General features: G+C 35.2%; 1 protein-coding gene across 1 annotated transcript; it reads left to right on the top strand.

Moving 5' to 3' along the window:
* Nucleotides 1-3,659: 3,659 nt before the first annotated feature.
* LOC138693137 (protein lethal(2)essential for life-like) lies at nucleotides 3,660-14,232 on the top strand. Its single transcript, XM_069816800.1, has 3 exons — nucleotides 3,660-3,816; nucleotides 7,791-8,015; nucleotides 13,639-14,232. Exons 2-3 carry the CDS (start codon nucleotides 7,791-7,793, stop codon nucleotides 13,963-13,965), a joined length of 552 nt encoding a protein of 183 aa, XP_069672901.1. The 5' UTR covers nucleotides 3,660-3,816; the 3' UTR covers nucleotides 13,966-14,232.
* Nucleotides 14,233-26,441: the final 12,209 nt, after the last annotated feature.

Raw genomic sequence — 26,441 nt, 5'->3', positions numbered from 1 at the left:
ATAATATTGTGTTGCTATAAAACTATTTTTAAACAGTGATGGAAATACAGGTTTCAGCATTCATGAAACATTGCTTGTTATATGATAAGTATTGTGTTGCTATAAAATATAAAAAACAGTGACGAAAATACATGTTTCAGCATTCAGGAAACAATGCTTATTATTGTGTTGTTAAAAATACAAAAAAAAAACAGTGATGAAAATATAGGTTTCAGCATTGATGTTAGGGAAATATAGGGCTTCTGTATTGATGAAACAATGCTTATTACAGTAGAATCCCTCTTATCCAGCACCAAAGGGATCAGGCTAGTTCCGGATACGAGATTTTGCCGGATAATTGAATAAATAAGGGTACATACAAAGAAAAAAGTTCGTATTTAATGGTGCCAAATGTTGAAACTGCAGCAGTGTGAAGCTTATTTCTCTGCTCATAACTGAATAAACATAAAAATTGTGTATATTTTTATTATTAAAACACATCATACAACACAAATAATACACTAACTGAAAAGCAAAGAGAGTTTAATTTACCAACGTACATATGCTTTATTGATTATAAAAAGCTTTTGATAAGGTCAATAGGAATAAATTATGGTGTGTTATGTTAAGAAATGGATTCCTCAACATCTTGTTAAAGCAATTCAAAATTTGTATGTCACCAATAAAATCGCAATAGAGGTGAACAAAACTGAACATAAAACTAACTTAAAAAGATAAATTTAGTGTTAGACAATGTTCTCCTTTTTCACCCGCACTTTTTAATATACAGTATTTATTGACAAAATTGTAAAACGGTGGAAGAAAGATTAAAAATATAATTTTAGAATTAGTAATACCACTGTTGATACCACCTGTTTGCTGATAATCAGATGTTAATACTTAATACAGAAACAGATTACGATATGTGGTGCATCAATTATACATGATATCGAATTAAAATGGATTAGAAATGTCTGTAAATAAAACTAAAGTATATATCTTGCTTTTATCACTTCGGAATATAAGCATATGCATACTTCATATTCCGAAAACTAAAGTAATTACATTTGAAGGAACTACTCCATTAAGAGCAAAAATCTGTATATAGCAAATAATATCTTAGAACAAGTGAACCATTTTAATTATTTGGGATATTATGATGTTACATCTATACTAATAATAAATCTGTAGCCGAAATTTTTCTGGTAATTTTCGATTTTCCAAAAATAATTGGTCCTAACATATATAATTAACCACCCTGAAACCGAAAATAGCTTTTTTGAAATTTTTGTTTGTATGTCTGTCTGTCTGTCTGTCTGTCTGTTACCTTTTCACGCGATAATGGCTGAACGGATTTAGATGAAAATTGGAATATAAATTAAGTTCGTTGTAACTTAGATTTTAGGCTATATGGCATTCAAAATACATTATTTAAAAGGGTGGTTATAAGGGGGCCTGAATTAAATAAATCGAAATATCTCGCTTATTATTGATTTTTGTGAAAAATGTTACATAACAAAAGTTTCTTTAAAAATAATTTGCGATAAGTTTTATTCTTTGAAAAAGTTTGATAGGACTGATATTTAATGAGATAAATGAGTTTTAAAATTAAAATAACTGCCATCTAAGGCGGTGTATTGAAATAAAAAACAAATGACTTCGTCTATAAGGGGCCTTGGACACAACAATCGAAAGCTATGAAACATAGCCTACAGACAATGTTTCTGTGTTTGTATGAAGTAATATCGGAAGCTAAATTAACTGATTTGTATAATTAATTATTATTTCATCATTGGAAAGTGTAGTTTCTCTGGATGGACATAATGCTATAATGTTATTACAGTAACTTGTGAGTGAATTGAGGACAGGTAAGATTAAAATAGCTTCTTATGCACAGAAAACTTGATAGGTTATTCTGCATATTCATTTCCTGTATTTCTTAAAATAATGTTTATGAACATATTCATTTTTATCTCAGAGAATTAACGAACAACGAGAGTGTATTGATTTAGTATGCAGTAATAGTACGTTAGCTTAGCAATGCATTATTTTATAATTCAAATTTTAACTATACTCAATTGAATCGTGTTAAAATACATAAAATATATATGCAATAAATGCAATGCAAAAAAATTGGGTAATGAGCCAAGCAGATTATGTTGTGCTGTTGTAAAAGTTGTTCCTCCTGAGATTCAAGAGCTCCCACAACAATTAAAAACTTTCTAATTCGAGTACATCCGTTATCAACACACTTTTTACATAACGTAATATAATATAAACATAATAATAAATCTGTAGCCAAAATTTTTCTGTTAATTTTCGCTTTTCCAAAAATAATTGGTAATAAGAATTAAGAAACATGTTAAAGGAATTGTCATTGCACCAAATGAGTGGTCTCTGGATCAAAATGATCGCATTTTAATATTTTAAATACAGTGCAATTTAAATTAAGTAACATATTAAACGATTTATCCTTCTATCAAACACGAATGTTCCCTGGATCAAATGTCCTATTTTAATTATGTAATTACTTTATATTTATTTCTAACGGGTGCAGCGGAGCGCACAGGTACGGCTAGTATATTATAATATACGGAAAATAAATTAAATAAATGCAGATTCATATGCAGTACTATTACAAGACACTTCTAAAAGGTTACTAAGATATTATTATACATCTGAAGTCTAGTCAGCGATGTATGCAATGAAGAGGAGAGGAACTGGCCATCCTACCCCATTAACTGCTGCCTTAGTTGCCTCATGAGTGATGAGGATTGGTGATACTTATGAGGTTCAAACCTGTGTTCTGCACAGTTGACTAAACAACAAGAAGATAATTAAAAAAAAAAAAACTTCAATTTTAGGTGCCAACTATACTTCAACCATAAGGTCGGTATATGTTTCCAGGAGTGTACTTTAAGGAAAGATGTAAAGGTGCATTTACACGGTTCAACTTTTCTTTCAACTTTACATATTCAAGCAATGCATGCAAGATTGAATAAAACGCACTCAAGTGTGCATGCCTTTTTCCACTAAAAATGAGAATGCATGCAGCAATTGAAAGCTACCCATCGCCATTGGGTATCTTGTGCGTTTTTCATTCAACAGTAGCACATAGCGAGCAGCTAATTGTTCTAGGACGCTACAAATAAACTGAAAATTATTTTGTTTGGTGATGGTGAACCTTTTAAGCCGAAAATGGTAGCAAGTTTTATTGAAGATAATCTCAAATACGAGTCCCTATAGAGTGTTCAACTACAATTTTGAGAATCAAGTAGGCCTAAGTATTGGATTAATATTTAATGTTAAGTAATTAATATATAATTGCAATGAAGATGATATTCAATATTGTGCACCATGTATACACGAAATCTATATACATCTTAATTGCACGTGCGTTTTCAACTTCATTCTTTCACTATCCTCCTCAGTTTGGATGCTTACGCACATTGAAAATTGAACCGTGTAGATGCAGCTTTTGATTTAAATCTCGCGCCGTGAGCTTCGTCAATTGCTACGAAAGAACATCTCATTTGAGCACCACCAGAGCCACCTATAGAAAACTCTAGAAAACTGTAATGTAATCTGTGACTCGAATCGACGAAAGATATCTCGCATGTTCTCGAAAGCAATGGAGTAATCTGTGTGACTCGAATCGACAAAAGGTATCTCACATGTTCTCGAAAGTTCTTGAACATACTTGCATGAAAAGAAGAACCTATATATACCATCGATCGCGTATGGCGCGCATCTCACTTCTCGGTTCTCACTACATCGAGTTAGAGCAGTTAGTGCTGTTGTCTAAAGACATTGTCGTTGCAAATCTCGTCTAGCAAGGTGAGTACTTGATTTTATTGTCACTTATTGAGAAGAAATAAGTTATCAGTTCATATTAATTAATTATATTTATTTTGCTATAGGATTCATTTATATTTTCTGTTATACGCAGGGATGTTCTGACGTCTAAGTTCACTGGTTTTTGCATTGCGTACAATGAATTTTATTATCATTTTATTGTTTTAGGAGTATTTAAGTTAATTTTTTCTTTGCAACGTGTTATTTTTAGTTTCAGTTGCTATGTTTTCCAAGTTAAATTTAACTGTAATTTGCTGTTTTGTGTGATTGATTGGTGTTAGTGAACTATGTCGGCGCTAGCTTCACGTTACCAAAAAATCTGAAAATATAAAATAATTATACATCCATTCTTATGATCGAACTAGCCATTTTTGTGTTTTAGTTGAATACACCTCGTTTCTTATTTCGGATGTTAGAAAAATATTTCTTAAATCATTTTCTCTAAAAATAAAACTAACTTTCGGCCTCTCGTTTTGTCCTTTGAAAAATAAAAACCCATGTCATGTCCATTCACAAATATTTGATAGTTGTGCAGTTGTATGTTTGCATGGGTGGTGGATGATTGGATATTTCCCTCTATTGTCTTGAGATTAAAGTGCCTGTTCTTTCTCAAACGTAGTCTGCCAGATGGTAAACAGTGTAGATTTTTATTTAACCGGAAACAATTCATTATTTATTAAAGGTGGTCGTGTTATACAAGCAAATAAATATGAAGTACTTAGTGCCAGAAGGCCGTGGTAATGCATTTTATTAAAACTTTCGGATTGCCATTTGCCAGTCTGTAATATTGGAGCTACTGTTCTGCAGATTTCCTCGTTAGATGTTATCTGTATAATGAAACCAGCGACGCTGTAATTAAATATGTTTAGCCTGAACATGATGAAAGATGAAAAGGTTAAGAGATTTATTTAATAACATGTTAAACTGGAATACGATGAGCAACAGCAAATTTAATGGCATTTTCGAATACAAAATTTGCATGCGCATTACAACAATGACTGCTGAAATGCTTCGAAATAACTAAACTTCATTTGAGGGAAAGACGTACAGCAACGGTAGGTAATTTGTAAATAAAAAACTAACAATTACGTTCCGGTATCTTACTTTAAAGGCCAGAAACTAGAATTAAATTAATTACACCTTGCCTAAATTTTAATAGCGAAAATTGAATGTTAAAGTGGTAATAATGATGAAATAATAAAACGAATACTATAATTTTTTGTTCACAAAAACGAAAACTATATATATATATATATATATATATATATTTTTTTTTTTTTGTTCATGAAATAACTTACTCTCGTGCAGGAATTCAGGTGCTATTTTGGCACGGTTTTGGAGAATGGAATCATTGATCCGTAAGATAATACGGGAATAAGACAAATTGTTGCTGTGAAATATTTAAAGAATTTAACTTTGAGATAGAATGATCTAGCAAGACCAATTAATTATTGAAATACGTCTCTGCTGCTGCTGTTACTGTGGCCCCTTGTTACGAATAGTAGCTAAATTTGTTATAACTGGACCATGATAAATAATTCTGGTATTGGCCTTTCTTGAAGGGGTGTAGGGAAACAGCGTTGCCGATACGGATGCAGCAGACACGTGGAAGCCAGAACAGGGGAGAGCGCATTTGACCTTGGAACGATATTGACGAACTCTACGGTTTGAAAACTGGGCTGGGATGCGGTGACTCTAGGAACATTTTACTCAAATCCTAACAGGCACTTTTGATATGGTAGATACGTACTAGATTGTTACAAGAACACGCGTATTAGCCTAAGAATACAAGATAGGAAAATTAAAAGTAAGGTAGAAGGGAAATTAAAAGTACGGTGAATTCTAAAATTAACAAATGAAACGAATCCACCACCCCGACTTCCCTTCTAGGAGGAAGGGCAGAAGAGACTTGTAATCATAAATAAAAATCTTACTATTTCAATAGATTTTTGGAAATATTTGTTGACTGCCTTCCGTTATAATACTTGGTAAAAGACCAAATTGGAAGACCCAAAAAATAGATGGATAGATGCGGTAACGATCGATTCTCAGGACTATCTCGGAACAACTGCCTGGAGGAGATTAGCAGGGCAGGGACAGTTGGAGGAAGAAAATTGAGGAGGCTAAGGCTCGACTTTGGGCTGTGATGACATCGTAGTAGTAGCCTTCCGTTATATATATGCTGTTATGCCAAATTGTTGTCCATTCTCGATATATGGTTAACTCTTCTCATTTTGCATTGTTTTAATTACTCGTATGTAGCATAATATTGATAACATTCGATACCAGTATGCCAATAGTGTGAAAACCGTTAAGACGTTTAATTTCGGTGGCCTACTTCGCGGAAGTCAACTAATACGACTGAGTTCACACGTAAAGAATTGTTGCGGTATCTAGCGGATACCATGCTATCCGTCGGATCAGAAATTCTTGGGTTCAAATCCGGCCGACGTCACAGATTTTAGGACGATAAAATCCTTATCGCGACTTTCCCCTTGAGGAAAGTAAAGCTGGGAGGCTTTTTTCTGCCTTTCTCTTTGTCTCCGCTTATGGTCCATATATCTTAATGTCGTCTACAATCTGATATCTTGTTCTGCTTTGAATTAACTCTTCTCCCATTCACCATTCCTTCTAGTGCATCCTTCAGTAGCAGTTTCTTCTCAGCCAGTGACCCAATCAATTGCTTTCCTCTTCCTAATCAGTTCAGCTTCAGTCTTTCTTCATCCACTCTTTCCAAACGGGAGTTTTGTCACTGTGAAATACCGTACTAATTTAACTAAATTTCGCATTTTATTTTTATCTATGTAAAGATTATTCGCCTAATGGTACCGGCCGCCAAGTCACTCAAATGAGTGCGCTCCTAGTATGATGACTGATGACTTTATATATGTCAATATATATGTCGGAACATGGAGTAAAGCCACTAGGGAAAGGATCAAAGGAGAAAGATTCGTCCGGTGCTGTGGATTAAACTTCGGCATAGCTCAATGGTTAGAGCATCCAGTGCGCAGAACTGGGGGTTCCGGGTTCGATCCTCGGTACTAGACTAAATTTTTTTCCATTAATAAATTTTATTTTATTTATTTATTTATTATTTATTTTTTTTTTGTTCAAGGAAAATGCTCATATGCTTATGTTGACGAAAACACGTCGTCTTGTATTCACCGGTTTATGATACTACAGTGAATCAATGTAGCCTAGCCCCCGTTTTCTAATTGACAGTTATCCGAATTCTCGAACCTTGGGGGGGGGGGGGAGGGGAACTAGATTTGAGAACTCCAATTTTCGCGGTTTTTTCGTCAATCGAATCTTTCGAATCCTATTAAAAAGTTAAAACTTCGGAAAGATTAGCATTAACTGCATTGACGTCCGATAGAAGAGTTCACTAAGAAAAAAAAATTGTAACTTCCATCATACCCGGGTCATCATCTTGTGGCAGTTTTGAGTGCCACACTATTTTCAGTATGCAATTTATCCTCCTGAATTTCTGTGCAGGATTCCGAGATTGGATAATCATTGATAATTTAGGATTCGTTCCATCCAAGAGGGCTATAATAGCCATAGTCCTCTTTGGTCTCTAGCATTTGGAGTTTATGCCACGTGACCTACCACTCCACAAAATTTAAGTGAACAATATAACTTATTCTTGTAACCACGGCGTGTTGTAACTGATACTGTGTGGGCAAACTCTCATGTGGGGAGGTTCGGCGTTATCTTGCCCAATCGCAATTCATGACGCAGTGGTGATTTAAGACCGTAATAGCGCCAAACCTTTACACTTCAGTTAGCACACGCAGTACGTACCAATCACAATCTCATTTCTCATTTACAGATCAACCCATTATAGGACTACTGCCTTACTTGTTTTAATTTGTATAAACAACTTTTAAGTGTTTTTTTTTATCTGCTGTTAAGATAATGGAATGTTAATTTGTAAATGTGTTACACTGTTACAGATGTCACTGTTGCCTTTCATTCTGGATGATCTGGTGAATGAATGCCGTCGCCCCTGCCATCTGTTCGACCAGAACTTTGGACTGGGGATGTTGGGCGATGATCTGCTTCATCCTCGCCACTCTCTTGTCGGTCCCCTGCGTGCAGGATATTACAGACCATGGCGCTATTCCCCCACCCAAAAGAGTGGAATGTGCAAGATCAAGGATGACAAAGATACTTTTAAGGTAACTATGCAGTGCAGTAAGAGTAAATGTTTCGACCCAAAATAACTACAGAAAATTTTTCTTGTTTATGAACCATTGTCACGGATGACTATTTGGACGACAAAATTTAAGTTAAAACTTTTCCTTCCTCGGAATAGAAGTAAAGATGATGGTTCCATTGCCAGACTTCTGGCGTGTACAAAGTAAATTTAAGGTACGGTAGCAGTACAAATCCATAGAATTAGACAAAAATATGCGTTGTAAAAGTGTTTTATATTTAAGGTCTTCTTAAATACGCATGCAATATTTAAATAACTACTTGCACGCAACATTAGCGCACTTACATAACCTACATTCAGTCTGAAACTGAATAAAATTTTGTGAATGTAACCCTAGATCTAATCGAAGAATGTCCATAATTTGTCTAGAACAATAAATTTGCTGTATTGTAATGGGTATGCAGGGTTGATGCTGAGAGATTTCAGGAATGATTTAATCATAATGAAGATATGAGAAATTATTGCTGTATATCTTGTACAGTATTTTGAATTTCTCTAAACTTTAATTTCACATTTTAATTTTGATGTTAAAATCTTGATTCTCGTAAGTTATTCATTTCGCCGTAGAATGGTATGTAGATGCTCTTTCAAGTGTTCATGAACTTTTTATATTTTGATCTCTTACGAAAATGTGTAACATTGAGTGGACCTCGGTTTTCTTTGTGAGTAGCAGCACTTGTATGCCAGTGTTATCACTACACGATAGTGAGTTAACTCAGCACGAAAGTTCCTTGCGCTGAGAGGGAGTAGGTCGACGTTGCCACATGCAAGCATGTGTACCTAACCCAGGAGAAGTGTGTTTGACCTTGTAGTGACACAATAGAGCAACGCAGACAATAAGATTCGGGTGGTTTGGGAGTTGTGGGATGGGGTAAGCTGGCCCATAAAACCTAAAGCGGAAGGAATCTGTTCTTTGTACCCACGGGGCAAACAGTCCAAGCAGCTGCACAGATAATTGTGATATTTGAATAGTTGCGTTTGGCTTTGTCGTTACAATAAATTCTCTTCCCGTAGCTTGGTCAGGAAGCTGTCACAGGGGTTGTAATTTCAACAGTTACTGAAAGGAAAATGTAGGAAGATCTTGTGTTCCATCCCGGTCACACTGTTAAATAATGTTTTAACGTACGGTACTGTGATATGGGGCGAATAGGGACAAATGTTTAATACGTATATTTTATTTCTTTGTGTCTAAGATTAAATGTAATATTAAGTGTTTGTTTTTATTTATAATGAGTGAACGAATGAACTCTCATTATTATATTGCTTGTATTTACCTATTAGTTGATACAGCGTCGTTCAAATTGAAATTATTGTATGTACCGTACAGTTCCAGAAAAAAAAAATGCCCCACTTGAATTTTCTAAGTTCCAGATTCAATGCATTGTGCATGCTCATTGCTCCAAAGCAGTGATACACATGAGATTGCTTTGGCCGTTACTGAAATTCATTTTATTTAATGTTGTAACCTGAAAGGCATTTGAAAAGATGCGATAAAAGTGGATCTATTCTTAATAGTAGATAAAGATTTGTAAATAGTGTAGTAAAATGGAATGATGGTAAACGAAATTAACGTGCTTAATTAACTAAAAAAATTTTTCCTCAACAGTATCCAAACCCCAAACTTTTTATCTGTGAGCAAGCATGCTAGCACAGAGATGGAGATGTCAGAATGCTTACGATGAAGTGTCATTTTTTAGTAGGTTATTTTACGACGCATTATCAACATCTTAGGTTATTTAGCGTCTGAATGAGATGGTGAGATGAGAATTTGCTCATATTGGGTTGAGCAAAACTCCGGAAAAAACCTCAACCAGATAACTTGCCCTGACCGGGAATCGAACCCAGGCCACCTGGTTTCGCGGCCAGACGTGCTAACCATTACTTCACAGGTGTGGACAAGAGATGTCATAATTAGGATTGTCGTATTGTATCTTGTTTATTATAATAATAACTTTTAGGCATTAATTTGATCTTATTTTAAATTAATTTCGTGCTTTTTGCATTAGTTGTGAAATATCTTCCTTTTAATGCTATTCAAATAATATTGCGTTGAAAACTGTTGTTGTTGAATTGTGTGAATTTTGCTCTGTAAGGAGCTCCAAGAATAGGACCATTTTTTTTTTTCTGGGATTGTAAATAATGCTTAACCCAAATAGTTTTATGTTATGCACAGGACAGCTATGTTCAGGGCCGTAGAGATCCGAAATGGACCCCCTGACTAGGATTCTATGGGGCCCCCTTTCAAACGATAAGCTTATATTGAGAACACTCATATATGTAAAGTAACGTAACACTGAACAATGCTTTTATTATAAACATTACATAAGTGAACAAATACGAGTATTTTACACTACTCTATTCTCTATTCCTTATTTTGAATATAGACACACACACTAAGTCACTAACGTACATTTTAGGAGAGTATTACTTTTATGAAATCTACAGTGGAGCTTTTCTTGCCCTTCCACTCGCAAAATAGTCTATTATTTCTTCAAAGTCCAACACTCGTGCAAGACTGCTTTCCAAAGCTAAGGTACCAAGACTTGATAGTCTCCCTTGCGACGTTTTTGAGCGAAATATTTTCTTCCCACGCACCAACAGGCTAAACGACCTCTCTTCTTCAGCAACAGACTGTTACTGGCAATGTAGTAAATATGCGCAACGCAATGCAGACATTTGGAGTAGATTGGTCAGTTTCTGTTGAATAAGGACATTCAGGAGTTGAAGAGGCTGTAAGGTATTCTTAAAGTTTGCTGGTTGAATAGTCTTAAGATGATAGATTTCAAATACAATATCCTCGTCAGAAACATTATTTTGATAGATTTGAGCCCATTTTTTCACTCTTTGCTGGAATTCCTTTTTTATCAGTGAGGGATAGTTTCACAAGAAACTGAACATTTCATTTATTGCATGAACAGCTTTGTAATGTTCTGTTAAGTTCCCAATGACACTGTCCATGAGCAAATAGAAAACATCACGTTTAAAAAGTTCCTCTGGAGTGTCATTGTCATGCACTTCTTGGAAAGATCTTCTAACTTTTCGTTTCTCAGAAAAATTCTGAGGTACACCAATGTTTGCTGCCACATGCACGCACTCCTGCAAAATCGTGTCCCACTTTGTACGCAATGTTTTCAAATTTTGAATCAACGCCTTAATGTCCTCCACCTCCACGTCTGTTGTTGCCTTTCTAGCCTGCAGAACGGAATTCCAGTGCTCGATTTCAGAGAGACCCTTCATCCATATTAAAGACATCACAACACAAGTAAATTTGGTAAGATATGTTTCAATACCGTTCATATCTATTAATGTCTCTGCAGCGATGTTCATATCCTTTACTTTTGTAAGAGCTGTTCTCAACCCTGAAATGTGTGAAGCAAATGGCTTAACACGGTCTGTCCTGGCTGACCATGGCATTCGTGATGTTGAGTGATCTGCTTTCCAGGTAGATGCCATGGCCAATGCAACGATTTCACGGCGATCCACATGTGTAAAAATGTCGCACAAATTAAATATTATTACTCTAAATTTTACATTTTAATTAATATGTATATAGTAACCATCACGTTACGCGGGCCCCCCTGGAAGCCCCGGGCCCCCAGGATACAGCCATGGCTTCCATACCCTCTCATTGGGCCTGGCTGCATTCAAAATGGGACAAGGTTTTAGTGCACTGGTCTTCTGTTTGATGCCATCTGGCTATCATGTATGCTGTGAACAACATTCTATACAGTACCCTATTTGCATGAACTCTGTAATGTTTACAAGTATCGAGGCCTATATGATCATGGCCTTTTAATCACTTTAGAATATCTATGGTTTATAGATATACAGTGAAACCTGTCATTTGTGGACATCGAAGGGACGTAACAATTTGTCCGCATCTGGGAGGTGTCCTTTATTGGGAGAGAGGCTCCCCAATCTATCAGTAAATTTATAATATGCATTATGTATCCCTTCACGCTTTAAATGAAATGTATTACTGTAGTTTAATTCTAAATACAGTATACTACAGTAAATTCTTTGCAATTTTGAACTACAGTAGATAAGACCGAAAATTTCATTCTAGGTTATGCAGTACTGTAATTTACAGTTTTCAACTTAACCTTTACATTCCGGTGCCATGTCTCTCGAAACAAAACAACTGATTGAAGTGAAGAGAATAATCCTACTAACCCTATCATGTGTCGAATACAATTTCACGATTTCGGAAAGCTTGGACCCATCAGACAGGTTAAGTTGTATTATGACTTCGTTTATTCACCCACTTCCAGGTAACAAGGGATAGCCGGCAGGGCTAGTGGTAGCCTAGGAGACCCTTATTGTCTTCTTTCATATTAAGGAATTTCTGTACAGTTCTCAAAACCAAATTTTCCATTTTTGTAACATTAGGTCTTGAAATCCAAGTTCTTTCCGCAGTCAGAAGATAAAGCAAGCTTTAGAACTGTGAAACAGCTGTCTGTGTCCGTGTCTGAGTGTGTCCGTAAATTAGAGTTCAATTTATCATTATTTCTATATTATTTCAGTTGGGACATAAAAATCTGGCCATATATGAGGAGTGTCTGTATGTTGGGGGTGTGTATAAGGAGAGGTTTCACTGTACAGAAAATAATCTGATCATATACATTAAAGCATACAACTACCTAAGAAAACTTTTCTGGATGTTCCTATATGAAAATTGTTTATAAATCACTTGAACATTCTGCACATTTCTTAAAATTTATGGAAACAATAAGAGCATCAACAATTTTCATATCATAATAATAAAATGTAAAGCGCCCAATGGGCAAAAGTTCATATGACTCTAGTCTAGAAGGTTGTTTAGATATACACTGAGTGTCACACTGTTCACTGCACTGACTCTAGTTTGTACAAAATTGAATCAGCGATACTGAGGGTGTAGAGAACCTAAATGTGTACATATATGCAGATGATATGGCCGTAGCCTCCAATAACGTAAAAGATCTGCAGAAAGGAATGGATCTCATTACCCAATGGGCAGATGAAAACGAACTAGTGGTGAATGCATTGAAGACCGAACTAATGGTATTTAGGAGAGGAGGGCGACTGAGTAAAGATGACTACATTGTCTGCGGAGGACGTACGCTGACGCCGAAGCGACAATTTAAGTACCGTACCTAGGGATTTCAATGCAAGTAACCAGGTCAACCTCTTCAGTCCATCTAAAGGAAAGACTTACAGCCGCAATCAGAAGCATAAGTGACATTAGACATCTACAAAGAATGTCAATAAATATCGCTATGTAACTCTTTCGGGTTAAAGTACTACCCTCACTCATGTATGGGTTAGAAATCATATGGGAATATCTAGACAGCTACAAGAGCTCGAAAGCCTGAAACCAAGGTACCTGAAAAAAAAAAAAAAATTCATAGAAAACAAAACTTGAAATAAACTTTCAGCAAAATATAAAATTTCATGGAAAAAAACAACTGGTGTTGTGACTCATTTCTATAAATTATGTCCTTCTGCTACTCTTGTTTAAATATACATAACGAAGTGTGTTAAATATTGCAGTGTCTGTCTGAATCCGTATTTCGATCATAATGGTGAATATTTATTTGTTACAGGTGAATTTGGATGTTCAGCAGTTCTCTCCTGATGAAATAACTGTGAAAACAGTAGACGACTACGTTGTGGTGGAAGGCAAACACGAAGAGAGAGAGGACGAACACGGATATATCTCTCGTCACTTCACCCGCAGATACAAGCTGCCAGCAGACTGCAAGTCAGATGACGTGATCTCGAGTCTCTCATCTGATGGAGTTCTCACAATCACTGCTCCCAAGAAGGTTCTGCCTCTGCCAGCAGCTAATGAGCGTGTGGTTCCCATCACCAAAACAAACGCTCCTGCTGTGAAGGAAGTGTCTGGAAAGGACGAGAAGATGGAGCAGTAATACAGAGAATCTCTGACCACTCTTCAACTGTTACATCAAATATTCTTCTTTTGTAATTCCCCTCGAATTTTCTTATACTTAGCACTCAGTTGTTTCATAGGGGAGCTAATTGCCTGTAACCTTACTGTTAGTTGTAGATTAGCATTAACAATCTGAATTATGAGACTGAATTCAACTTCGCATGTTTTTGCAAGTTTTCAATAAGGCTGAAATGTCCTGAATTGTACACTGGACTTTGACTGATAATAAACTTAGCATATTCCTTGATTTTCTGTTCATATTTAATAGCAATGAGCATAGTCCTAACTCCAACTTCATTTCCTTACTGATAGACATCCTTAAGCCTTAGTTTTAACAAATGCAAGAAAATAATAGATCCCAATAAGAATTACATTTCTACAGAAGTGTATGCACGTGCATTCAAATAAGGTGTAAAAGTTTGAGATTTAGTAGAGGGAATAAAATGTTCTTTCGAAAAGACAAGGTATATGATTGTCTCGTGACGAGAATATTGTACAAAATGGAAATATAAAAATTGGAAATTTCTTTTGAAGAGTTTGAAAAATTAAAATACCTGGGAGCAACAGTAACAAATATAAATGATACTCGGGAGGAAATTAAACATAGAATCAATATGGGAAATGGCTGTTATTATTATTATTATTATTATTATTATTATTATTATTATTATTATTATTATTATTATTATTATTCGGTTGAGAAGCTTTTATCATCTAGTCTGCTGTCAAAAAATCAAAGTTAGAATTTATAAAACCATTATATTACCGGCTGTTCTTTATGGTTGTGAAACTTGGACTCTCACTTTGAGAGAGGAACATAGGTTAAGGGTCTTTGAGAATAAGGTGCTTAGGAAAATATTTGGGGCTAAGAAGTTACAGGAGAATGGAGAAAGTTACACAACACAGAACTGCACGCATTGTATTCTTCACCTGACATAATTAGGAACATTAAATCCAGATGTTTGAGATGGGCAGGGCATGTAGCACATATGGGAGAATCCAGAAATGCATATAGAGTGTTAGTTGGGAAGCTGGAGGGGAAAAAGACCTTTGGGGAGGCCGAGAAGTAGATGAGAAGATAATATTAAAATGGATTTGAGGGAGGTGGGATATGATGATAGAGACTGGATTAAATTTGCTCAGGATAGGAACAAATGACAGGCTTATGTGACAGTGAACCTCAGAGTTCCTTAAATGCCAGTAAGTAAGTAATAAAATGTTCTTTTATGGTTTTTAGCAGTTTTGATTAGGCATATATTGATGGCTAAGAAGTGATATCTCGTGTCTGAATTTTCAGGTCAATCAGAAAAAAATTGATTTTTCACAAACTAGGCACTTTTTATATATGGAGTGAAATGGAACCTATTACATAAATTCAAGTTATGCCAAACAAGTTTTTTGATACGTCAAAAGAATCTTATTCAGATACTTGTAATGCCCCATTTTGATTATTGTTGCTAACTAATGTAAGTTTACTCTTGGCTGAGAGACTATGTGTTCATAATGTGTGCATACGATTCATCTGCAATACTCGTAAATTTGACCACATAACACCTTCCCTTAGTTACTTTCATGGGCGTGTCTGAAGGAATGAAGAACAATACATTTACTATCTCTTCTGTTTAGAATTATGCATACTTCTACTCCGAATTATCTGTTATTCCGCTTTCAATTTCTTACAACTCTTCAAAACCGGCATCAAACACTTCTTTCTATCCCTCATCACAGAACATCTTTGTACTCATCCTCCTACACTGTAGAAATACCTCGCCTCTGGAATTCATTACCTAATGATGTCAGGGACTACCGGTCTTTATCACAATTCAAAATTAAATTGGAAAATTTTGTCTTATTTAATGCTTTTAGGTATTGCTAGAAGTGTTGATTTGTGTTTTTTATTCTAGATTAAAATTGCAAGTTTCTTGTTCATGTTCGTTAATTAGTAAGGGTATATTTAATTATGATACTTAATCACTCGTCTAAAGTTTGTGAGACTGCAACCTGTGTATATTTTTGTGTGGCTTTCCTTTGTTTATAGTGTGATCTTTTTCTTTTTATTTCTATTATATTTGTATTTCTGGTGGTGTGGAAGAAAAGGCCTGATGGCCTTAACTACACCAGAATAAATAGTTTTGAGAATATGAAATGCAATGTGTTGTAACACTGCAGTTCTCTTAGAAGTCATTGCTCTGCAGTAGGGGTGAATATAACTCCAATCATCCACTCCGTAAGACTTTGAAGAGGAGAATGTAAATAGAAATGTTTCAACATAAATTTAGATCACATTACTATACATATGTAACACTTAACATGACTGTAAACTTAATTTCTTTTCTATATTAATTTATTTTTAATTTCTGCAAAAGTAACGTAAATGGAAATTGAGTTACAGAATGTATATTGGTAATAATGTTATTTTTAGTTTACATCAAATGTAAAGGAATCTTTAATGGAAGTGGTTTTTGTTTTATAAGAATGTACAGCTGTCAAAAAAAAAAAAAAAAAGTGGCTGCACTCGTGAACAGCGAATATTTTCAAAGTCCACTTCGGGTCGCGGCAATGTTACACGATGCATGTGCTTGTACAAGCAGTTCCGGAACTATGGAAGTGTTCCATATCTGCTCCTCGCAGACCAGCGGTAGAGTGCTTGTTTAATGATTCAAAGGTTGTGGGTTCGCGCCTTCTTCAAGTTTTCATTTTATTTTTTAATCGTTCTTTAGCGATGTAAATGATATTCAAATTATCATTTATATCCAGTTATCATTCTTGATGGATATCACGTTATTTATATTTTGTTATCGTTCTTTAGGGATATGAATAAAATTCAAGTCATCATTTGTATTCTGTTATCGTTTTATAACGATATGAATAATAATAATAATAATTATTATTATTATTGTATCTCCAGTGGGGGTTAGCCCTATTTTACATATGTATGTTAGGGCTATAGTTTTATACACAAAACAGATAAGCATAAAGAGAAATGGAAAAGAAAATCAAATTAGCTTACGCGATGTAAACAAAACATAAACAATCCGTAAATTAGGCATTGCGATTGCAAAACAAATATCAGTTATCAATTTGAAACATACAAAAACATTAACAACACACATACGTAACACTTCTATAACACAAATATGCAGCTTTCCATACCATACATCATAAATTAATACACAATAGTCACACAAACACAATCAAACTATAATTACGACATTGCGACGACATCAAGCATCCCATAACTGACTCACATACATAACAAATCAAGCATCTGTTGCAACACATACACTTCAACATAGTAACCACACTTTTAAAAGTTACAAATTTGGCTCCAAGAAGAATAAATAGGACACTGTTATTAATTACTATTCTTCTACAATTTCTTAAATACATCTGTAATAAATCTGTGAAATTCCGATATGAATAATATTCACGTTTTTTATATTGTTATCGTTCTTTAGCGATATAAATAATATTCAAGTTATCATTTACCCTGTATTCTGTTTCCTTCATTAGCATTATAAAATAATATTCAATTAATTTATATTGTTATTGTTCTTTCGCAATATAAATAATCTGTATTTTATGTAAGTAATTATTATAACACAAATAAACATCTTTCTTTGTAAAATAGGTTACTTTATTTAGATAATTAAACACGTATTATATAATATCTTATATTAATTAAACAAACCGATATTTATCATTTATATTGTGTTATCGTTCTTTAGTGATACTGTATAAATAATATTCAAGTTATTTATATTGTAATTGTTCTTTAGCGATATAAATAACATAAATTTAATATTAGGTTTGGAAAAATCCAGTTGCATAATACTGCTATTAGTTTTTCTTTTTGTATTATTACATTTTACTATCTTGAACCACAATAAAATGAAAAGGAGTAACGAGGAATTGAACCTAAGACGTTGACATCTAAATTTCGACGTTCGTCCGCTGAGCTACGTGGGCAAAAGTGTGGAAACATTTTCGGAAAAATTGGCCCAATCACACTCTAAGATTTTCTGATGATTCGTAGAAGCTAGTCCAGGATGCGGGGGGCAAAGGCTAATTGAGATTTCCCGATCTCTGATAGGGTCAAACATCCTGATAGAATTAATATTTAACCCTTGCCGTGACTTTCGGTGAAGTCCGGAGGGCCCAATTAGTCAAATCCACTCTCCTCATCTCCACGCTTGGGCCCCCTGGAATTTAATAAGATGCGAAAGAGATAGTGGTGTGCGGAAAGCAACGGGATGTTACTGCATTTAGGCCTATCCTTCCCAAGAAAAACTGCAAACATGAACAAAGGAAGCTTTAAATAGAAGAAGAAGGATCTTCTGCGGACCTCTGGAAAAAGAACTAAGGAAGAGACTAGTGAAGTGCTTTGTGTGGAGTGTGGCATTGTATGGGGAAGGAACATGGACATTATGACGAAATGAAGAGAAACGAATTGAAGCATTTGAAATGTGGATGTGGAGAAGAACGGTGCGTGTGAAGTGGACAGATAGAATAAGAAATAAAATTGTGTTTGAAAAAGTGAGTGAAGAAAGACTGATGCTGAAACTGATTAGAAAGATAAAAAGTAACTGGTTGGGTCTCTGGTTGAAAAGAATAATAGACGACATTAGGATATGTGGATCATATGCGGAGACTAAGAGGAAGGCAGAAAATAGGAGAGATTGGAGATTGCTGGGTTTGCAATGAAAGACCTGCCCATGGACAGAACACTTATGTATGTTCAGAATGCCTGGAATATCGTGTCTAAAAATAGTCGCTATATGCATAGACTAGTCAATTCCATGCCTACTCGACTGCAAGATGATCGAGATAAGAGGAAGATAGACTAAATATTGAATTATGGCTTTTTGTTTTGTTTTTGAACGCTTAATTGTTTGAATGTTTTACGGCCGACGCCAGTAAATTTGTTTTGTTTATGCCACGAAAGATATTTTTATTGAGAATAAAATCTTTTTTCTTTCCATTTGCAGCCACAACATCATAATGATAAAGTCATGGCATAATATATTAATGAACCTGATGTTAATTATTAAAATAATCGTAAAAGAAAAAGGAGCCATTATGTATAGTTTGTCTCTCTCAAAAACAGAACAAAAAAGAACATAAAAAGCACGTGGTTGTAGTCGAACGCAGGACCTCATGAATAAGAGGCCTGAACGCTACCATTATGCTATCGATAACACACAGAATACTTCAATTATAACTGTAGATATCAGGCAACGTGGTCCAACAACATGTAACATCGCCTGTCTCCGAATTGTAGCGAAGATCCCGAAGGGAACTTTGTTCCAGGAGAGCGGCCACTTTTTCTTTTGACAGCTGTACATTCTTTAGCTACTATTTTGTATATTTTGTAATGATATGAAAAGCAAAGAAATCGATACATATTGTGAATGTTAAATAAGTTTCATGGTAGACCTATTAAATGTAGAGTTATAGCTTAATAAAAAACGTTAAAAACCAAACAATTTGCATAATTAATTAATTTGGTACTTCGTTTTGATCGACAGTAGTTCGAACATTCTGGTGAGATGTTTTTGTTTACATTCTCTCGCAAGTCTTTTGGAGTGGATGATTGGAGTCATGCTCACCCCCACTGTGGAGCAATGACCTATTGAACATGTTGAATTTCGTATTCTCAAAACTACTAGACACATCAAAATATTTGACAAGACTTGTTTGCATTGACTTTATTACCTTTATGAATTAATGTAATAGGTTCCCGTCCATACTGTGTATGTTTATGCTTTGCAAGATCATCTACTAGAGGACAAACTATTAGTTACCTGTTAAAGTTTGTGAACATCATAACGTAGTTACACTAAATAATAATGTAGTTAAACTAAGTGACCATTTTTGTACATATGAGGTATCACTTAGCCATCAATGTATTTAAAAGTATAATTAATTGGTTACTTATGAAAGTATGATAAAGTACTTAAGATAGTAAAGGAATATATTCTGGACAAGACAAAATAGAATTAATACACCCAGTAATTTATGGTATTGGGTTATGATCAGAAATAAAGTAATATTCTGTTTGACTCTATGAAAAACAATATATAGGACCAATGAACCATTAGGTTATATAAATGTTGTTGTTTTCTAATGCCAGGTGTTCGACAACAGTCATTTGACCTCTTGTACTCCAATATTTTTCAAAGATATTGTCAGATTTTGTGTGTTCTGAATCCATTTCTTTATATGAATTTCACAATGGGCAATTAGGGGACTGATATATTCCAATTCTATGCAGGTGCTTGGCCAAACAGTCATGGCCTGTTGCCAATCTAAATGCAGCTACAGACGATTTGCGTGGTAAATCGGGAATTAACTGGATTATGATGCTAGAGAGTTCCATTTCTTCCCTTGAGATTGTGTTATCAAATTTTGCTTGTTGAAGTCTAAGTATGTAGATTTAATAAATCTTTTCACAGAGTAATACGTAGATTTAGTAATAGGTCTGGAAGTAGCAATGCTGCCCTTCTTTGCTAAAGCATCCACATTCTCGTTTCTCAGGATTCCACAGTGGGATGGTATCCATTGGAATACAATTCTTTTATTGAGTGTTATTAATTGAGAGAGCATTTTAGTTATTTCTACTGTTTGAGATGAAGGTGTGTGTCTAGAGACTATTGATAGAATAGCTGCTTTAGAGTCTGACAATATAATTGCATTCTTAAATTTATTGATGTGGCACACAAGATTCCTGAGACTTTCACTTATTGCAATGATTTCTCCATCAAAACTTGTTGTTCCATATCCAAGAGATCTATAAAGTGAGAAGAGACAGCACGTAACACCTGCACCGGCACCTTCTTCCATGGAGATCAAGGATCCGTCGGTGTATAAATGAAGCCGTTTTGTGGAGGGTACCTAATATTAATTGTCTCTAAAGACAATTGTTCCATTATTTCAGTGTTTACTCTTGATTTCAGTATTTTTTTCTGTTAAATTTAGTTATACTCTATATTTAATAGAGTTAAAGGGTTTGGTTTAATTTGTAAGTTTTCTTTTAAATTCGGAATGTTGATTTTCTGTTTTAATTCTTCAACCATGGATATGAAACTTTTTTGAATTTTTAATCTACAGAGAGGACTGTATGAATGGCAATTGTTTTCTGGTAATCTGATAAGTTTTTCATATTGGATCAGCGCTTTTTCTTCTAGTGTCATTTTGATGCTGTTAATATTAGTGAGGAATCTCATAGAGACATAGAATCTATTGGAGTTGTTTTGATTCCACCAGTAATGAGCCTGAGAGCTTGATTTTGAACACGTTCTATTTTGTTTGTGAAAGGTGAAGTAATTAAAATTTCTCTGCAATACATCAGCACTGGCTGTATAAACATTTTGTATGTAGTGTTCAAAGCATTTCTAGAGCATCCCCATTTCTTTCGTGCTAGTTTTTTCAGAAGGGAGAATCTTTTACGAGCTTTTTCAGAAATATATTTCAAATGGTTGCTCCATGTTAACTTACTGTTGAAAATAATTCCAAGATATTTGGATTCATAAGTCCTAGGAAGGTGTTGGTCATTGTATTGAATATTGAATTCTCTTTCTTTTTTACCAAGTGAAATTATTTGGCAGTTACTTTTGCTTAAATTGTATGTCATCAAATTTGATGTGTTCCATTCATGTAGTTGATTTAGAGCTTTAAGAGCAGAATTTTGAATTTTGTCTCTATGTCTGTAAGATCCGGAAGTCCACAAAACTATATCATCTGCAAATAGTGCTGTTTTCATGTTTGATTCCTCTAATCGGGAAGGTAAGTCATTTATATAAATATTGAATAAAGTTGTGCTGAGGACAGTGCCCTGGGGTAGACCTCAATATGTTTGTAACTAAAAAGTGTGTTATAGAGTTTGGTAGCAATGAATGTTTGACTAAGGAATTCTGATATCCATCTGAACATATTGCTGGAGATACCTAATTTCTGGAATTTTAGTAATAATTTATTTCTCCAAACAGAGTCATATACTAATTGAAAGTCAATAAATATTGCCGAGGTATCTTCTTTCTTGTTAAAACTACATCCGATTGCAATGGCTCAAGTGCTAGCACACTGGTTTTCCATCAAGGCAGCCTGGGTTCGATCCCCAGCCAGGCCGTGATGGGGAAAAAAACAGAATTTTCAGAGGATTTTCTCGGGATACTCCCGTTTCCCTCTATTATTCCGCCAACACACACTAGCCCACCCCTTCTCATCTTGTCATATGCAATAGTAAAAACAGGCTAATGTGAAGTCTTGGGAATAGAACAAGTTTCTGATGCTGATATGGGAAGGGTTTGGAACTCTGGGCACCTGGGACTTATCAGGATACTCGTGTGTGGATGGTACCTGGCTCTAACAGGAACTGAGGCAGGATGGCCCATGTGTCAGCATGTGATTCGCGAATGCCACCAGTTGGATATATACAGTATATGACAATGTGCCAAATCATGTCTAAGTATAAAGTCCTGTCCTGGGTCCAGCTCTCATAGTTGTGAGGCAGCCAGATCAGGGGCTTGTAGTGTTGGTACTGGAGAAGAGCTGCAGAGCTTGGTGAATATTTCCATGTAGCACCAACAGATGACACTAGCTTTATAAATAGCACTTTGTTTTAAGGATCTTCCTACTATAGTCTTCCCTTTCGTCTGGGTTGATAATTCAAAATTTTTAGAGGGATTCTGTTGTATAAATGTATTATTTAAAATAATAATATGCTAATATTTTACTCACATTCCAGTAGAACTTATATATTGTACAGTAGTGGCAAAAAAAAAACTGATTTCAGAGCCCCGTTCACTCCAGAGCATGATAGACTGGGTATCGGTAACTAAGACTTTCGTGGTTCGAATCCTGCCTGGGAAGGAAACTTTTTTTTGTTCCTTATTCAAATTTATTCTCAATACTTTTCGATTGCTGGTAAAATTCATGTTCTGGGAATAATTTAGTTAATTAAGTAGTAAAATATCACTGCAATCGAAAAGTATTGGGAATAAATTTGAATAACGAACAAAAAAAAAAGTTTCCTTCCCAGGCAGGATTCGAACCACGAAAGTCTTAGTTACCAGTCTATCGTGCTGAGTGAACAAGGCTCTGAAATCAGCTGCAAGGGTCGGTCTGGCTTTTTTTGCCACTGCTGTACATATTAACTATGGAGTGCAGTACAGAACGAGTCACCGTAACCATGCCAAGTGTTGGAAAATAGAACATCAGATGCTTTGCAGATGGCAGCATTGAAAACAGGAGGGAAAATTTGAAAGGACATTCAGTTCTTTTCCTTTCTCTTTCTTCTTTAATCTTAAATTTCTACATCTTGTTTACACAACTTTTAACACTGTATCACTTCGGAATATGTATGATAAGAACTTTCTTGTGTTAAATTTTAACGTACCTTGTTAACATGTTTCGACCTATTTTCGGTCATCATGACCGAAAATAGGTCGAAACATGTTAACAAGGTACGTTAAAATTTAATACAAGAAAGTTCTTATCATACATATTCTTAAATTTCTGTTGATTTCTGTGTTGATAATAGTAAAATTGAATGACACCAATGACTGATGTACCATTACGTTGACTGATTGATGAAACCAGACTGAATGAACTGAAATGTATTGGGATGGGGAGGAACATGGCGGTGTGATATTACATTTTATATGATTTTAAACTATTAATCGTATTCAGTGATATAAAGTTATGGTAATAAATGAGTGAATTTATGGAAATATATTTAAATATAGCCAGTGGTGTATTTCTAAACAAAAAAAATGGTCTGGCTCTGGAATTCCAGTAGTACCGGTAGTAGTTGTCTTTGTCGTTGCTGCCATCATCTTCATCTTCATCATTATCATCACCACCATTTTCAAAGGAATATGTATGGAATGCCAGACGAAATACATGGGTTTGGATCTAGACATGGAAGTGATTAGATCTGCAGAGTAAGCTTAGACTTCACTATGAAATTGCTTAGATATGAATAAAATATGACTTTTTATAAATGGGAAAATTTGACGATAATATGAAAATCATAAAAGTGCTCTGGTGCCACCCGGTCTCGAAAAATAGTACCTACCCTGGTGTTGCCAGGCCTGAAATACACCCCTGTCCCTACCACAAACTGTGATGTTGCACAGAGGCAGATACACATCTGTAGTAGTAGTAATAGCAATAGTGTGCAGTGTTGCCCTGTTCTCTCAGCTCATTAGTCATCATAATCATCTTCTTCTACATGTTAGGCCCGAAGGCTTGTTCCGGCTCAGAGATAATCTCTTCATCTGGTTCTAGGACGACCAACATCTCCATGACCTTGTAGTTTATAATGTAGAATCTTTTTACATATTCTATTAGCATTATGTGATTATACCAATTATTTTTATTTAAAATAATTATTCCAGTTAAGTTAAATATATTTAGCCTATTTTTAATTTCATTATTTTTCATTTGATCAAGCAAAGTGAGACCAAACAACTCTTCTTAAAAACTCATTTCAAACTTGAGCTGTGTGTCGATTCAGGTTTTGTTTCTCAGAGTTCTGTGTATTGTACCACACATATGTTGAAATTTATACAGTTTATTTGTTGTTGTTGTTTTCTAATGCCAGGCGTTTGACAATAAAGTCATTTGACCTCTTGCACTCCAATATTTTTCAAAGATATTATCATGGTCAGCCACTGAAGCACAGATTTTGAGGTGTTCCGAATCCATTTCTTGGTTTGAGTTGCACAATGGGCAGTTAGGGGACTGATATATTCCAATTCTATGCAGGTGTTTGGCCAAACAGTCATGGCCTGTTGTCAGTCTAAATGCAGCTACAGATGATTTTCTTGATAAATCTGGAATTAACTGTGGATTATGATGCAGAGAGTTCCATTTTTTCCCTTGAGATTGTATTATCAAATTTTGTTTGTTGAAGTCTAAGGATGTAGATTTAATAAATCTTTTCACAGAGTAATACGTAGATTTAGTAACAGGTCTGCCCTTCTTTGCTAAAGCATCCGCATTCTCGTTTCCCAGGATTCCACAATGGGATGATATCCATTGGAATACAATTCTTTTATTGAGTGATATTAATTGAGAGAGCATTTTAGTTATTTCTGCTGTTTGAGATGAAGGTTTATGTTTAGAGACTATTGATAGAATAGCTGCTTTGGAGTCTGACAATTTAACTGCATTCTTAAATTTATTGATATGGTATAGAAGATTCCTGAGACTTTCACTTATTGCAATGATTTCTCCATCAAAACAGTTTATTTGTAAGATCATTCTTACATGATGATACATCACATCTAAGATAATTAAAATGAGAAATTTGTTCTATTGGTTCATTATTTTGTAATTATTTTTGATCTGACTGATTGCTTATCTTCGAAGGCCATTACTTTAGTTTTATTGCTTGATATGAACAAATTGTATTTATAATTATTTTATATAACTGTAGAGAAGCCATTTGAAGTTGATTCTCCATTTCACCAAATACAACTTGGTCATCAGCGAGTAATACAGGGTGGGGCATGGGAACCAAGTGTTCTTGGAATGGCTTGTACTCTGTCATTATGAAAGGGAGAGACGTGCGGCATGTGACATTCCATTCCGTGGCTCATAGCATTTCACCTGCAGCCGGCATCATGGAGCAATGGACGCATGTTTGCATATGATTGTTTTGTTAGAAATGGCAAGTCGGTGAGCTCGATACCACGTGAGTTTTGCTATAGATTCAATATTAATCGCAATGATTCTGTTCCCGTGCGTGACACAATCTTATGTTGGGTTAAAAAAATCTTAAAAAAAAAAAAGGCGCAATACTAAAGAATAAATCGCCCGGCCCCCAACACAGAGTCCGTACTCCAGAAAATTTTCAGTCAGACAAGCGATAATGCGCAGCCCAGGCCGCTCTGCTCGAAGACATTCAGCTGCTCTTGGAATCAGCAATCATACTGTAAGACGGATTTTGCATGGCGATTTACATTTACACCCAAACAAGATGGGTGGTTTCAGCAAGATGGGGCCACGGCGCATATCTTCAGAGCATGAATGGCAGTTCTTTGCCTCCTGTTTTCCAATCGTCTCATTTCGAGATTTGGCGATGTTCCATGGCTCCCTCGGTCCCCTGACTTGTCCACGTGATTTTTTTCTATGTGGGTACCTAAAGGCACGTGTTTACGAGGATAAGCCTCAGATATTACATGAATTAAAGGATACAGTACGTCAACACATCACTTAAATCAACAGAGATCTCCTGGAAAGAATAGAGGTGAATTTTCGTCAGCGCCTTAAACAATGCGTCAACACAGACGGACATCACGTGCCAGATATAATTTTCCGCTCATAATTGAAATGGTATGTTCCCACAAACGTTATTCTACCAATAAAATGTGTTGAAAACAAAAACTGTTTTATGATTATTTTAAAAACACTTGGTTCCTATGCCCCACTCTGTATAATATCCAATGT

This window comes from Periplaneta americana, chromosome 17 (genome assembly GCF_040183065.1).
Source record: "Periplaneta americana isolate PAMFEO1 chromosome 17, P.americana_PAMFEO1_priV1, whole genome shotgun sequence".
NCBI lineage: Eukaryota > Metazoa > Arthropoda > Insecta > Blattodea > Blattidae > Periplaneta > Periplaneta americana.
This window is presented reverse-complemented; position numbering and strand designations above follow the sequence as displayed.

What these genes read in the sequence shown, in the direction of transcription:
- LOC138693137 (XM_069816800.1), top strand. Translation starts at nt 7,791, where the DNA reads ATGTCACTGTTGCCTTTCATTCTGGATGATCTGGTGAATGAATGCCGT. An exon ending in ATGACAAAGATACTTTTAAG is followed by an intron (nt 8,016 to 13,638) that starts GTAACTATGCAG and finishes TATTTGTTACAG; the next exon opens with GTGAATTTGGATGTTCAGCA.